General features: G+C 52.4%; 1 protein-coding gene across 3 annotated transcripts in view; it reads right to left on the bottom strand.

Annotated features, from left to right (window-relative positions):
• The window catches only part of tpst1 (tyrosylprotein sulfotransferase 1), a 30,792-nt gene extending 17,681 nt beyond the window's left edge, over positions 1-13,111 (bottom strand). For all 3 annotated transcript variants that reach the window (XR_001965996.2, XR_001965995.2, XM_018748802.2), the window contains exons 1-2: positions 13,030-13,111; positions 3,613-4,645 (exon numbers count right to left, since the gene is read on the bottom strand). Coding sequence is in view for 1 of the 3 variants with exons in the window: in XM_018748802.2 (XP_018604318.1) it covers positions 3,613-4,445 (833 nt within the window). In the remaining 2 variants the exon portion in view is untranslated. The remainder of the gene's footprint in view (positions 1-3,612; positions 4,646-13,029) is intronic.
• Between the last annotated feature and the right edge of the window lie 262 nt (positions 13,112-13,373).

The following is a 13,373-nucleotide window of genomic DNA, read 5'->3' on the forward strand; positions in this document are numbered from 1 at the left end:
CATCACTAATTGACATTTTTTCCCGCTCATCCTCGCACTCGATGCCCACTTTCACTCACTCCTGATTAGCATGATGTGTCCAACCCAGCAGGCATTTATAATCATTTTAAAGTTCACATATTGAAAGATGCGGGTTGGGCGTTTTACGTAGCGCAGTTATTGTCGAAGACAGAACGTCTCGTGCTTTGAGAGCATGTCTTCAGCTCCGGTTAAGGTCTCGATTTATTAATATTTGATTTCAATCAATGTGCCGAGTGATGAGATGCAAGCCAGGAGCAGATTTGCGCCGTAAAACTCCAGACCAGGCCGTACGGGATCCAAAGGTTGTGCCGGAGAGGGAGTAGAACAACCACTGTGGTACCTGTGGGTGGGAGTGGCGATGGGACAGGGGCTCCGCATACAGCAGGTGGGGGGGGGGGGCAATGTGTAAAGAGGGAGGAAGTGAAGAGGGGCACACAGACAGCCTTCAGAGACTACAGGCCCACCTGAGAACTCAAAAGCCCCAGATAACCTGGAGCCTGGGATCCTGACCTAAACCACTGAGTGGTACTACTCTGATGGAAACGGCGAGAAGGATAAACGCAATGGGTTAAATAAATAAATTAATTTAAAAAATGAAAATAAAAAAAAAAGCCAACCGTGTGGGAAACGTACTACGTTTGAACAAAGCGCACATCAGTAAATGTACTTTTAATAAAATACATTTCAAACATACGTGAGCTATGCCAAAGCTGTAGGTCAAGGTCCTCTTCACATAATCTATGGAGAACAGACTCAAAATCACTGCTTTGGACAGGAGGAGACATGTACAAGGAGCATCATATTTCCACACAAAAAGCTTTTTTTTTTTTTTTTTTTTTTTAAAAAAGAAAAATTAAAAATCTGTGCTTCATGGTCTACAGTTAACATTCGAATAAATAAAAGTGTCAAAATAAATCAGGAGTCACTGTGTTCCACAAGAGGGTCCTCCTCTTCGCTATCATGGACATTCGCCCAGCTGCGTTTACGTCGAGACCACGGACCGCAACCGTCACGCTCCCGCTGGAAGCGCCACCGGGACGGGAGATGGTCGACCTCTACGCGCCGGTGAGTAAAGTGAATCGAAGGGCTGTGGAGTGTGCGGCGGTAACGTGTGACCACCCAGACGAGTGGTCTGACGGAGAGGGCCCGCACGCCCCCGCACGGATCTGGAACAGCTGAAGCTCGGAGCAGCTCTGCGACGTCTCAACAAAATTAACGAGGATGTGCGGACCCCCCCCCCCAAAGGCAGTCCCAGACTGTCCTCCTCACCCTGCCCCACTGACCTTTCCCACCCATCGATGTTTAGTTTAGGGTTGGAGGGATGGACTGATAATACGGACCCTCCCGAATCTCCAAGCCAGCCTGCGGAGCTTTGTCGGTGGGGGAGGGAGGGTTTCCCGTTTCAGCTTTTGAGCGCTGGCAAGCCGTCAGTCATCATTCCGCTAAAAACAAAGAAGCCAGCAGTGGCGTTGGGAGTATGGAGAGAGAGAGAGAGAGAGAGATCTTGCAAGACCTGTTCATCAACTCGATTCCTATCTTGAGGTGCCCCCCCCATACAGTTGCCTGCTTTGCCTGTCAGGCCTCGGTTACTATGATCTCAAAAAGAGATGGAAACAAAACAAGTGCTCAGGGCTGCCTCACACTTCATTGTGTTTGAGATAAAAATGGGCTCCATTTCAATAAATCCTCTTTAAAGAAAAAAAATAAATAAATAATTTAAAGCTACATGACATAAAGAAACCAAGTGACTAAATGCGCGGAAGACTGGCCGCTGTCCATCTTGGAAGGTACGACAAGCCCTGGATTTCCTGCCATTTCCTATCATCTGTTCAGTCCCGTACGAGACAGACGTAGACGACCGTTCTACCAACAGCTGGGACTTGCCAGAACAGTCTCTGCTCAACGCTGGTCATCTTCCAGAAATTGTTTCTCTACCAGAATTCAACTTCAAATGTCATTTGAAAAGAGTTTAATAACCTTATACCCTTAAGACATTTTTCAAGGGTAAAACAATTGCTGAAGAACTGATTCCCCACCCCTTCAATCCCATTTATGAGTCTGCTTTCAGTCATCTTTTCATCCAGAACCCCTTTTTTCATTGGCGTTCAATTCTATTAAAAACACATCATCTTCGACCCTCCCCAGCCTTTAAAGGGAGCCGCAGAGGACAAAGTTCAAAAATATTTGCATAAAAAAATAAAATGTGGAACATGTAGTCAATGAAGATGAAAAGAATCTGCCCAAAGTGAAAGGAAGTGGGTTTGTGGGGTATGGTCTTGGTGGTGGGGGGGTGGTTTAGGCCTCTAAGGCAATGAAAGTCTCAATGGAAGTCAACTGTAAGCTTTTTTTATTAAAAAAAAAAAAAAAAAAAAAATTGGGTTCCAGTGCATGTCCCAGGCTGCAGACAATAAGCAAAAGGAGTCGCGTCTTCCGCAGGGGGGTGTGGAGGAGGAGGAGTGTGGAGTGCTGCGTGCCAGGGACAGGCCACCTTTCGGCAGGCATGGACGGCAAGTTCTTCGAAGGACAGGAGAAGGGGGGGGGGGAAGAAAAAAAAAAAAAAAAAAAAACCCACACACACACACACAAAATGGACTTACGGAAGACACTGGGAACAAAACGGGGGCCAAAACTGGATGCTCAGATTGAAGGTTAAAGTCTTCAAGACTCAAGTCTTGCCAAAGTCTTCAGCTGTTCAGCTCATATTTTTGAAGTGGTGTGTGCGTGTAAGGGAGGAGACATGAACGATACCCTTTGACTGCAACATTTGGTGACACATGGTCTTAAGCTACAAGCACAAGAGTCTGTTCAATATTCCCTGCATCACCACCTGAAAGGAATCAACTGCAAAGCGTACAGCTCATTGCGCCGTCAGCGTTTCCGTTTCACGAACCCCTCTACCGAATGAAGGGGACGAGCAGATGAGAGCCCCTCCCTGTTGCTGCTCGCACCCTTGCGCCAGGGGAGCGGGAAGCTCAGCACCGACCCGAAGCAGAGCTCCTCAACCCCTCGCCTCTGCTACTCACTAATTAGAACATTTCTGCCAGGAAACAACTGAAAAAAGGAAGGTATCGTGTTGTAAACATGAGCCGTTTCCCCAAAGGACGCGGCTCCCCAACGTTATCGGCCCAAGGAAGGAACCAGCCGGAAGAAACGCATTAGGGACCGTAGCCAAATATCGCATCCAGAGAAGAATGAGAAAGAGGAGATGAGGCAACCGTGAGCAAATCGCACAAGCGAAGAGGGCTAATTGATCCTGACTCATTCCCCGTGTTACCAGGACAGACTCTGGACCACTGCGACCCTGCATTGGACAAGTGCTTTCTAACAATGGATGAAAGGATGGATCTGACTCACAGTGCAGGGGGCAAAATTCTGGGTCACCAAGCCTCCCGGTTCAAAGCCGAACCCTGCTGATGCTCATCATAACCCTCAGATAATTGAGTCTTGGCGAGTTGAATACTCGCTCGAAAGCTTCGTCCGGTCAACCGTCTCGAAGGTTAAATTCAACCAGGCGGTTGCCTTCAGGGGAATTCGGTGCAATTCTCCTTTGATTCCGTCTATCGCATCCCCAACACTTGCACTCATACTTACTTGGAGAGGGAGACGCCGCCCGCTTTGCCGATGAGTTCCTCGTGGTGCAGCACCGCCTCGTTCCACGGGATATCGAGGAACTGCAGAAGTGTCCGCATCCACTTCTCCGGGTGCAGCACCAGCTGCTCGTAGTGCACCGGGAGGCACTTGTCGGCCACCTCCAGGCACTGCGTGTACATGGTCTCGATGGCACGATTCCACTTGGTCAGGCAGTCGCGGTAGCTGCCCAAGTCAAAGCCGGCTATGGTCACTTTGCGCGAGATCATCGAGTGGACGGAGGCCCGGCCGTCCCTGATCATGAGGATGAACTTTGCTCGGGGAAAGATCTTGGCCAGGTAGGAGAGGGACTTGAGCGCAAAGGGGTCCTTGTTGCACAGGTAGGTGGCGGGCTCACCATGCTTCACGATTATCTCCAACAGGAAGGCCTGCATGGCTGAGTCCAGGACCTCGTCGGTGACTCCAGCCTCGTCCAGACGCATCTTCTCGCGGCCTGAGCGGCTCCACATCTGTTTCATGGCCAAGATGCGAGGGATAACGCGCGTCTCCTCGCCACAGCGCACGTCGGGATGAGCATCCAGCATGGCGCGCATTAGCGTGGTACCGCTGCGCGGGACTCCACCGATGAAGATGAGCGGCATGTCCTTGTTGTAGGCTCCGGCGCTAACGTTTTGTCCCGTGCGTAGGGTGGAGCGCAGGGCGCCGGGTCCCATGGCCTGGCCACGCTCCTCGATGCGGTGGTGGCATTCCATGGCATGCCGACCCAGATAGAAAACCGTTATGGAGCTGATGACCAGGCAGGCCACCAGAAGGTTCTGCTTTAACTTTCCGATCATGGCAGCGGCAGGTGGTGATGGGACAGGGGGAGTTGGGGCAGGGGGGCTGGGAATGGAAGGGGCGGGGAGGGGGGGGGGGGGGGGGGAGAAACCAGGGAGGGGTTAAAGGGGTCTCTCCCTTCAAGGGCAGCCCCAAGGGGCCGATTGAGGACTGAGTTCCAGTGTCTGAAGCCTCTGTCTGGTGTCCAGCTCCATGAGGTCTGCAAAATAAGAGACAGAGCCAAACACATTCAGCAATTGGTAGAGGAAAGAAAAAAAGAAAAAAAGTACAAGCGGCACACTTCCATACGGCGCTCTGACATAACCGTTCATCCTAGGCCAGGGCTGCAGTCACAGCTCAAACCCAAGGTTAGCCTCAGAAACGTGGCATGTCATCTAAGCCCAAAGTGGGTCCAGGTCAAGCGGAGGACAAAACCAATCCAGGACTTGAGCCAATAGGCAAGAAGATGCCTGACATTCAGCACGTCTGACAAAACCATAGACAACTCCTCCCGTGAGATATCTGGGCGGAGAGATGGAGGTTTTATATATGTATACAGATTCTGTCAGATACCAGCTTTTCCAAAACCGCTGACCTTTTTCTTCTGGATACTTCTTTAGTGTGTCTCAGCTTTGATCTCTGGCATGTACATAAACATACCTGTCACTGAACACATAATGAATAGCTTTCAGCCTCTCATTTCCCTTGGCACAAAAGAGCCTCCGCTTCAAGGGCGGACCGCCCACGGACCACGCGGGTCCCGTAACCCTCGGTGACGGACAACACGGAGCCGTCCGCTCGTGCTGGCCCCGCCCCTCCAGAGCCAGTTTCCTCAGCTTGGGAAGGAGGAGGAAACCGCAACGGGCTTGGGGGGTGATGGAGTCAGCAGCCAGGCATCGGCCGTCCAACAACCTCCCGCCTTCTTCCTGCCGAGCAACTTTGGGAACAGGCAGCGGAGAGGGACGGGGAGATGGGGGTCACATGAGGTCACGGAGCACAGAAACGCTTCGACTCGTGTCCGTCTACAGAGACCATCTTACGAGGCCAGATATTTGCTTGCAATTCACGCTCCTCCAATGAGACACCAAGCCTATGTGACAGCTCATGCCATGGATCACTAAAAAATGCCAAGAACGAGCCTCCTCTTGCTAAACAGGATAAATAAATACACACACCTTACGGTGCATGCGTGTCACCAAACAAGGGGATTAAGAGCTTGTACGGCTGCTGTCCGCAAAGATTAGAGGAAGCCCACAAAGGCTCGAAACGCCGATACCCACTGGGGCGGACGACGGGTGCCAGGGTGGGGAGGGGGCCACTTCTCCGGAGGCTCCTTCTCCATCTCCACACCACTGTCTGGTGGCTCAGCGCATCCCTTCGGGGAACAGACCCCAGAGAAGGTTTTGGATAAGGCAGCTGACGCGCTGCTCTTCGGTCCAACCGCAGCCCGTATCCGTGGGAGGATTCCGAGCGCAGCTGGGGAAGACGGCCACCTAAGTTCCGGTGGGACGCACCGACAGCTCTCCTCTCCGCACCACCACTCGAAACGCCGGGCACCCGGTCGGGACACCCGAGTTGAAGGATGCCCGGTTCCCTTTGAGCGACGGTCAGATGAATCCATAGCACACGGAGCTTCGCTAGCGCTTCGTGCTTCTCCGAAGGGAGAACCGTGGTCACCAGAAATGTTACCGACACCACACTCCACTTTTTTTCCCCTCCATCAAACTACTACAGGCTCCAGTCCCCAGACAGCTGGGAGCACAGTGGTCAGAGCTCCTGCCTTAGGACCCAAAGGTCACAGGTTCAAATCTCATCTCCAGCTGTAGTGTCCTTTAGCGTGGTACTTACCCTAAATTGCTCCAGTAAAAATTACCCAGCTGTATAAATGGGTAAATAATTGTCGAGTAGCTAAACACTAAGTCGCTTTGGGGAAAAGCATCAGCTAACTGAGCAAATGCAAAGAGCACTTCGTTATGCCGTTAACACCCCTCCGCCAGACTGATGTCGTAGACGAGTACGACATACATTTGTATTTCCTTACTCCAAGTCCTTTGGAAGAAACCATAGTAACTTATGATGTTTAAATATGTCTGGGGACAGCTTCTGATGGGTCTCAGCCGGTTCCTGTAGCTGCAATGCTGCTGATAGAAAAACCACAGGACCCATGAAGACACACACACACACACACACACACACACACACACACACGCTGCTTTAGCTGAATGCAGTTAATGCCCGATAAAGATCTCAGTTTTCTGAGGAAACCAAATAAACAGCCGACGTACAGCGTGAACGACACGAGGTCGCATTACTGGCAACTGTCAAAGAGGTTCGCAAACAAAGTCAAACAGCTCCTCTTCTCGCACGCACACACACACGGGCCTCTCTACGGAGCAAGCCTGAGCGGGGGAGGGCGAGGAGGTATCCGTGCCCCCCCCCCAATGCCACACAGACATCTGTTCTGCTTTAGCAGCGTGACGTCAGGCCGCGAAAGTGGGAAGTCCACGGCGAGAGGCCGACGGCTCCGTAAGCAAACTGCTGACATTCCCTACATTATGATCCGGGGGTGGGCGGATGGCACGGACCACGGTAAACCCCGGGTTTCAAGGGTAGCGACAGCCTAAGAGCCCAAGCCCACGAGCTAAAAGGCATTTGCAAATTACGCCCCCGGAGACCCTCGGCGAGGCACGTGTTTTGGAGATTGCGGGTCTACTCACGCGGCCAGGGGTTCTGCTACCCCGGTGGCCACCGCAAGTTGCCCCAGCAAGCGGATTTCACCATCTGCTGGAGAACAACTCGTCCTCATCCACACAGGTGGAAACAGTCACACATATTAGGGTTTCTATCAGGGTGATTCAACAGTGGGGGGGGGGCATTTGAATTTTTGGAAGAAGCTTCCAGAGAGGCCTGCTTTTCAAAAAAGGGAGCATCGACTCTGCACTGCAGCGATGCAGCAAAGCAGCAGCCGATACCGAGGTGCCGTAACCAAAGCGGGGAAAAAAAAAAGAAAGAAAAAAACCACACGCACAACTTAAAAGGTATCTCAGGTGCTGAGAAGAGTGCAGAGCAGAACCTCGCCGTGGCAGAAACGAGAAGCAGCCATGTAAAACGGACCTTCACTCTTGCTCCCCCCCCCCCAACCCCCATCTCTCCAGTGTCACATTACACCTTTTGAGGCCAAGATGAATGTTTGCATTAAATTAATAGCGCTTCTTATATTCCGTTACAGGCGTTGCACCCCCCACCCCCATCCCCCAATCCCACCGCCACATTGATCCGCTTGCCATCTCTCTCCGGGCCACTTCTGAAACCGGAGTGCCACAACACTTATTAACAAGTAGCGTTGCGTGCACACTCTGGAGAGACGGCGCACCGGGGAGGGAGGCTCCGTGAAGAGGAAACCGATTTTTTTTTTTTTTTTTTTTTTCTTGGGACCTACCCCCCACCATCCCAAACCACTCGGGTGAAATGAGGGAAACTGCGTTTGGAATTCCGCAGGCTGCCGTTTCCCCACATGGCGCCTTTTGTTCCCCAACCGTGGCTGGGCACAAATGTGGGGCTTTGCATTTCATTTCCACACAGTTCGGGACCCCACGGAGCTTTACTCGTTTTCGTATTAACCGGAGATCGAGGAGCTCGGCCGCACGGAGTCTGTGGGGCGAACCGGGGCGATACCGGACTCCATGACGCACGGCGCCGGTCTGGAAAAGGACGAAAGAGAAATTCAAAGAGCAGGGGGCTGGACCATTCGTGTTTGCGGTTACATCATGACAATCCCGATCGGAGTTTCAAACCGCTCCCGTGGAACAGCCAAAATTCCAATAACTACCGAACAATGATTAACAAGGGCGAGCGAGGGCCCGCGCGTACGCCGATTTACTGTTCCCAAATACAAGTTGTCATTTCACTAGTCGTCACAGCAACGCAACACAATCCTGTATCTCCCTCCCCCCGCAAACAGAGAGCCCTGAACACCAACCTTTGCTTTCACTCCTCTCTTTACTTTGTCCCATACAAGTACAGTATGTGCCCAGGTGGATGCGCCCTTTCGTCTGATATAAGTACACGTAGCGGGCGAGAACGTACGTAGAGGCAAAGGAAGACTTCGGAACAACCAAGAACGACCACACCGTGAGATGTCCCGAAATCCCTGAAAGCTGTCCTATACCATTAACCACATCATCACATTGTCCTTCCCTCCCCCTCCCCATTTTTGTGGGACGAGACCTCTGACCCCTGTCAGTTCATCACCCACAACAGCTCTTATCAGGCCACAGCACGACCAGTTATGACCTGGAGAAGCTTAAAAAGGTCCCACCCCGGGGGGGCACGCCCCGTACGGGGTAGATTCTGCGTACCATTCAGCGTTGGCATCTACCGCCACGTTCTGGACGTCTCTTTATCCAGCTCCTCGCCTGGGCTCACTGCAGGACAGCGAAAGTCCACGTGTCAGAGTCAGACCATTAAACATCTCGATGTCTGCTCTTCTCACTAATCCACAGGGGATTACGGAGAAGGCGCCCACGACTCGAAATAACCCGTCAGCAAGCCGTGAGCCACGTGGTCTCCCGCGTGCGGAGCACAGCGGCAGAGAGAACGCACATGAAGCCAGGAAGCCGTGACAAAACCGCCGAGATCACACTTGCATTTGCCTCTTTTTTTTAAAAGCGAAGTGGGTGGATTGACCCAAAAGAAAGTGCTAGAATCCAAATAAGTGGGGGCTATTTGGGTGCACAGCTGAGTGAGGAAACCGCCGCTGGCATCCGAATGACACCAATGAATGACTGAATTTGGGTAAAACCTGGGTGACTTCTTTTTGAAGGATTACCAAGCTAGCATCCCTTTAAAAAAAAAAAAAAAAAAGGCCAACAAAGTGAATTTAAGACTGAATTCAATTTCACACGCAAACAGCTGTTCTGGGTGAGACTATAAAAATTTGGCTCTAACTGCTCCAACCAGCTCTCTTAGAGAGAATGAAAGGGTTTGAACCAAGAGTTCGTCTTCTGTCATTAGTCACCCGGTGAGTGATACGACCACAGCCGGCTGACCTCAGTGACCCCGCTGCCTAAATCTCAGGTCTCGCAAGCGTCACGGGCCTCAGAGCGACAGGCTGCGCGCGGAGTGAATCTTCAAAACCCGAGCGAGAGCCTCAGGTCATCGTCCCATCATTCCAAGGAGACCCTCGAAGGCCGAGCTGTCCTCTGGCGGAGGAAAGTGCAAAACGGGTCTCGCGCTTTTCTCAGCCTCAAATGTGTGAAATGTGTTACTTTCGCCCCCCTCAGGACCCGCCGCTTTTCTGTCTCGCGTTACCTGCCATTTCTAATGTCAGAATGACAGCAATCAGGCTGCGCAAATGTCACACCGGGGGGTTCAGCCGCCAAGCAGAGCGTTACACACCCAACGATCTTCATTGCGGCGCCGCATCTTCGTAATACGGTTTCACTGCTTGGAAGCTACAACACTGAGCGAGACACCATGCCCAAAAATCCCAAATGGACGTTCGCTCAGTAAAGCGGCAGCATAAAGCATGAGTTCGCAACAAACGCAGGCCAGCAGCAAGATCAAACAATTCTCTGTGGAAGTCTCGAGCGGAACAAACAGCAGGCCAGGATTAGTCAGCGGAGACGACGCGATGGGACGGGCAGGACGGCAGCCAGCTGGGCCGCTACACCTCGCCGCTTCGTTACCATCTCCGCATGAACAGACACGAAGCTCCCGATCAAAGCTTCCCCATCGCACACAAAACGCATTGATAGTTGCAACAGAGATGCAATGCACGCACGCACGCACCCAGAATCAATGAATCAATCAGATCAATGTGACTGGGGACTTTAAAATAAATTTTTTTTAATTTTCGAAAAAAAAAAAAAAAAAAAAAAAGACATCCACATAGGCGCTCGCTCCCTCTGGGTTGTTCAGGGTACAGATGGCCTGGCAGCCTCTGTGATAAACACTGATTTCACACTGGTCCAAAGTCCATGTCTCAGTGCACCCTGACTGCGGAGATAAAAGCAGCTGCAGCTGGGGGTTTCGCTGAAAGGGGGGGGGGGGGGGGTTATAAATAAATAAAAAAATTTCTCACTTCACATCACGAAAAGCACACGTGCCAGAATGGCTCGGCACATGTCACGGATGGGCCCGGCTGAGCGAGGCCCTCCATGTGAATGAAAGAGCTGTGATTTCTCATGGAAATCAATCAACGCACCTTCAGGCAATGAGACGCTTCGCACCGTTTAACAACCCGGGCCAAATGGATTTGGAAATATGTGGAAGCTGAACGTCACGTTCCATTGATCTGGAACTCGTATTCCAGAGCCGCAGGGCGAGCTGACTCAGTTCACACCCCCCCCCCCACTCCCTCCCTCCCCCCCCAAACAGAGTATTCCAGCAGAAACCCCCATGTCCACACATGACACAGGTGCTGAAGAAAGGCGAACAGCCGTCCGCAGCGGGTCATACTTGGAAACGGGAGCGGCGCACGGGGAAGACCCCACGATCAAACCCTGACAAGCGTCCGGGGTACAGGGCAGACGGGAAGCCAGCAGAAGGACTGTCCACTTGCCCAGGGGAGACACCAACACTGTCACGTGTCCCAGCAGACGGCCCTCAGCATCCCACGGGGACACCGAGGACGGCGCAGACGAGTCTTACGGAAAGATGCCGCGCGTCCCATCGAAATGAACAGCGACGCGTTAAACTAAAGAAACATTTGTAAACATTGGATCAAAACTAGTTTTACATCAATGTCTGAGTCAGTGGGGTATTTCTTCCCGAGAAGCTTGTAATCCCTAAAGTGCCTAGATGAGAGATTTAAGACGGATCAGAATCGCACCAAAACAAGACCGGTTAAGCAACAGACTTGAGTAAGTGATAAAGTAATAAAACAATAACGTGATGTTCAGAAATAGGAGGATGAAGGACAGCTGAGGTATTTTACAATTTTCACCTCATTATATTTCAGTGAAATCCTGCCACATTTAAATAAACCAATGAAATTGTGGGGGGGGATGCAACTAAATTCTCAGACAGCTGATCCTGCATTGCAACAAGACTGAACCACAAACCCCGCCCAGAAAAAAACCCCACTTTATAAAAGTCTCTGAACATGAACACACACACACACACACACACACACACACACACACAATGTGAGCGTGGGCCCACGCTTCATGCTGGTGCTCTTTATTAGGGATCTGTCAGCTGAAGGGAATTTGGCCGAAGAAGGGATAAGAGCATCCAGAGGAAAACCTGCGGTCAACCGTTTAAATAGTTTACATTTCGTCATCCTCCCCCATCCAAAAACATTTTTCCGAATTTTTTCTCTGATTCGGGGGGGGCTGAAAAGCAAAACGGTAGAGGAAAAAAAAAAAGAAAAGCAGTACAGCAGAGGAGTGAAGAAGTGTGCTGCTGAGGACAGGGGGGACACACTAATGGGGCTGCGGGAGGCCACCTGTCCAGACAGCTGTACAACCACTCAGAAAACAAGCACACACACAGGAGCGTGGCAGATGCAGCGCTCTGATGTCGAGGACAACCCTTCCAGGTGTGCTGCGTTCACCACCAGAATACAGAGACCCAGGAGCTGAGGGGCCCTGAATAAAACCCACTGCACAGGTGTAGGTGTGTGTGTGTGAGAGAGAGAGAGAGAGAGAGAGAGAGAAAACCTCCCAGTGGCACCTTCCTTGGAAATAAACACAGTAGGGCCAGGGATAGGAACATACAGAGCCACCCAGCTCAATCACAGCTGGTCAACACTCACACACACACAGGCCAGGTGTCCCCTGTGCTCAGTGGGCGATGGACACTGCTCTCTCTCTCCACGCTGCAGCTCTGCTTCTGGAGCATCAAGAAGATCTGAGACTTCCAGAGGAGAGAAGCATTATCTCTGCATCCATCATCAGAACTGTGGGTGTGGGGGTCCTCAGCGCGGGGCAGGATAGAGATCCACGCCCTGGCTCCCAGGTGACAGATCCCCATCTCTGTGCCTTAGCCCAACCCCCCCACCCGCAACGGCGAAGGTCCGACCGGAGCTCTCCCCCCTTCTCCCCGCATCCGATGCTGCGGATCGACACCCGCCTCCCGCACCGCGCTGCCACGAAAACAGCAGCGCTGGCAAGAGAGCGCGCGCAGCACGTGAACGCGCCGAGCCACCGCCGTCCCCCTACATTGCGACACCCGGGCTGAGCGGCTCTGTTTCCTGGATTAACGGGGCCGGGGGGGTTAGAAAAGAAAATTACAGCGAGCGGAGAAAAGTGCAGGAAAAAAAAAAAAAAGAGAAGCAGCGCCGCGGGCATGCTCCGCTACGCGCGCCGACCTAACGCTTGACTGAGTGAGGAGGAGGAGGAGGAGGAGGAAGGGCAGGATGGGGAACCGCTGCCACCTCCGCATGGAGGAGCCGCCGCTGCGCGCGCCGCTCAGCCGGCCAGTGTTCGGCGGACGACGAGGAGGAGGAGCGGAGCCGCTCGACGACGTGAGCCTCTTTTTACCAGCGCGAGGGAAGGAGAAACCAGAGACAGAGAGAGACACACTCGTCGCGACGAACACGCTTGCACACAGAGCACCAGCTATAATAAATAAAATAAGAGAAAAGAGAGGCAGACGAACCGTGTTGTGACGGGACGGCTCGGCTCGGTTAGGCTCCGCTCCCTCCGCTCCTCACTCACATCCCTGCAAACGCGACGCTCCGCGAGCCGCTCTCGGACTGTAGCGCTGAGAGCTCCGTCCTTATTGGCCCGCGAGAAGAGCCGTGAGGGGGGGATAAAAAAAAGACCCCTCTCCGAGGAGCCCATTGGTCCGCTGATTCTGGGAGGCGGAGTCAAACTGAGCAGTCTTAAAGCAACAAGGAAGAATCGCCGTGGGCGGGGTCTGTCACGAGCCCTTACCAACGCGTCACAATACGTCATAAGAGAAGTGATGTCATAGAAAATCGGCTCCCAATACGGTGCTCG

This window comes from Scleropages formosus, chromosome 10 (assembly GCF_900964775.1).
Source record: "Scleropages formosus chromosome 10, fSclFor1.1, whole genome shotgun sequence".
NCBI classification, from domain to species: domain Eukaryota; kingdom Metazoa; phylum Chordata; class Actinopteri; order Osteoglossiformes; family Osteoglossidae; genus Scleropages; species Scleropages formosus.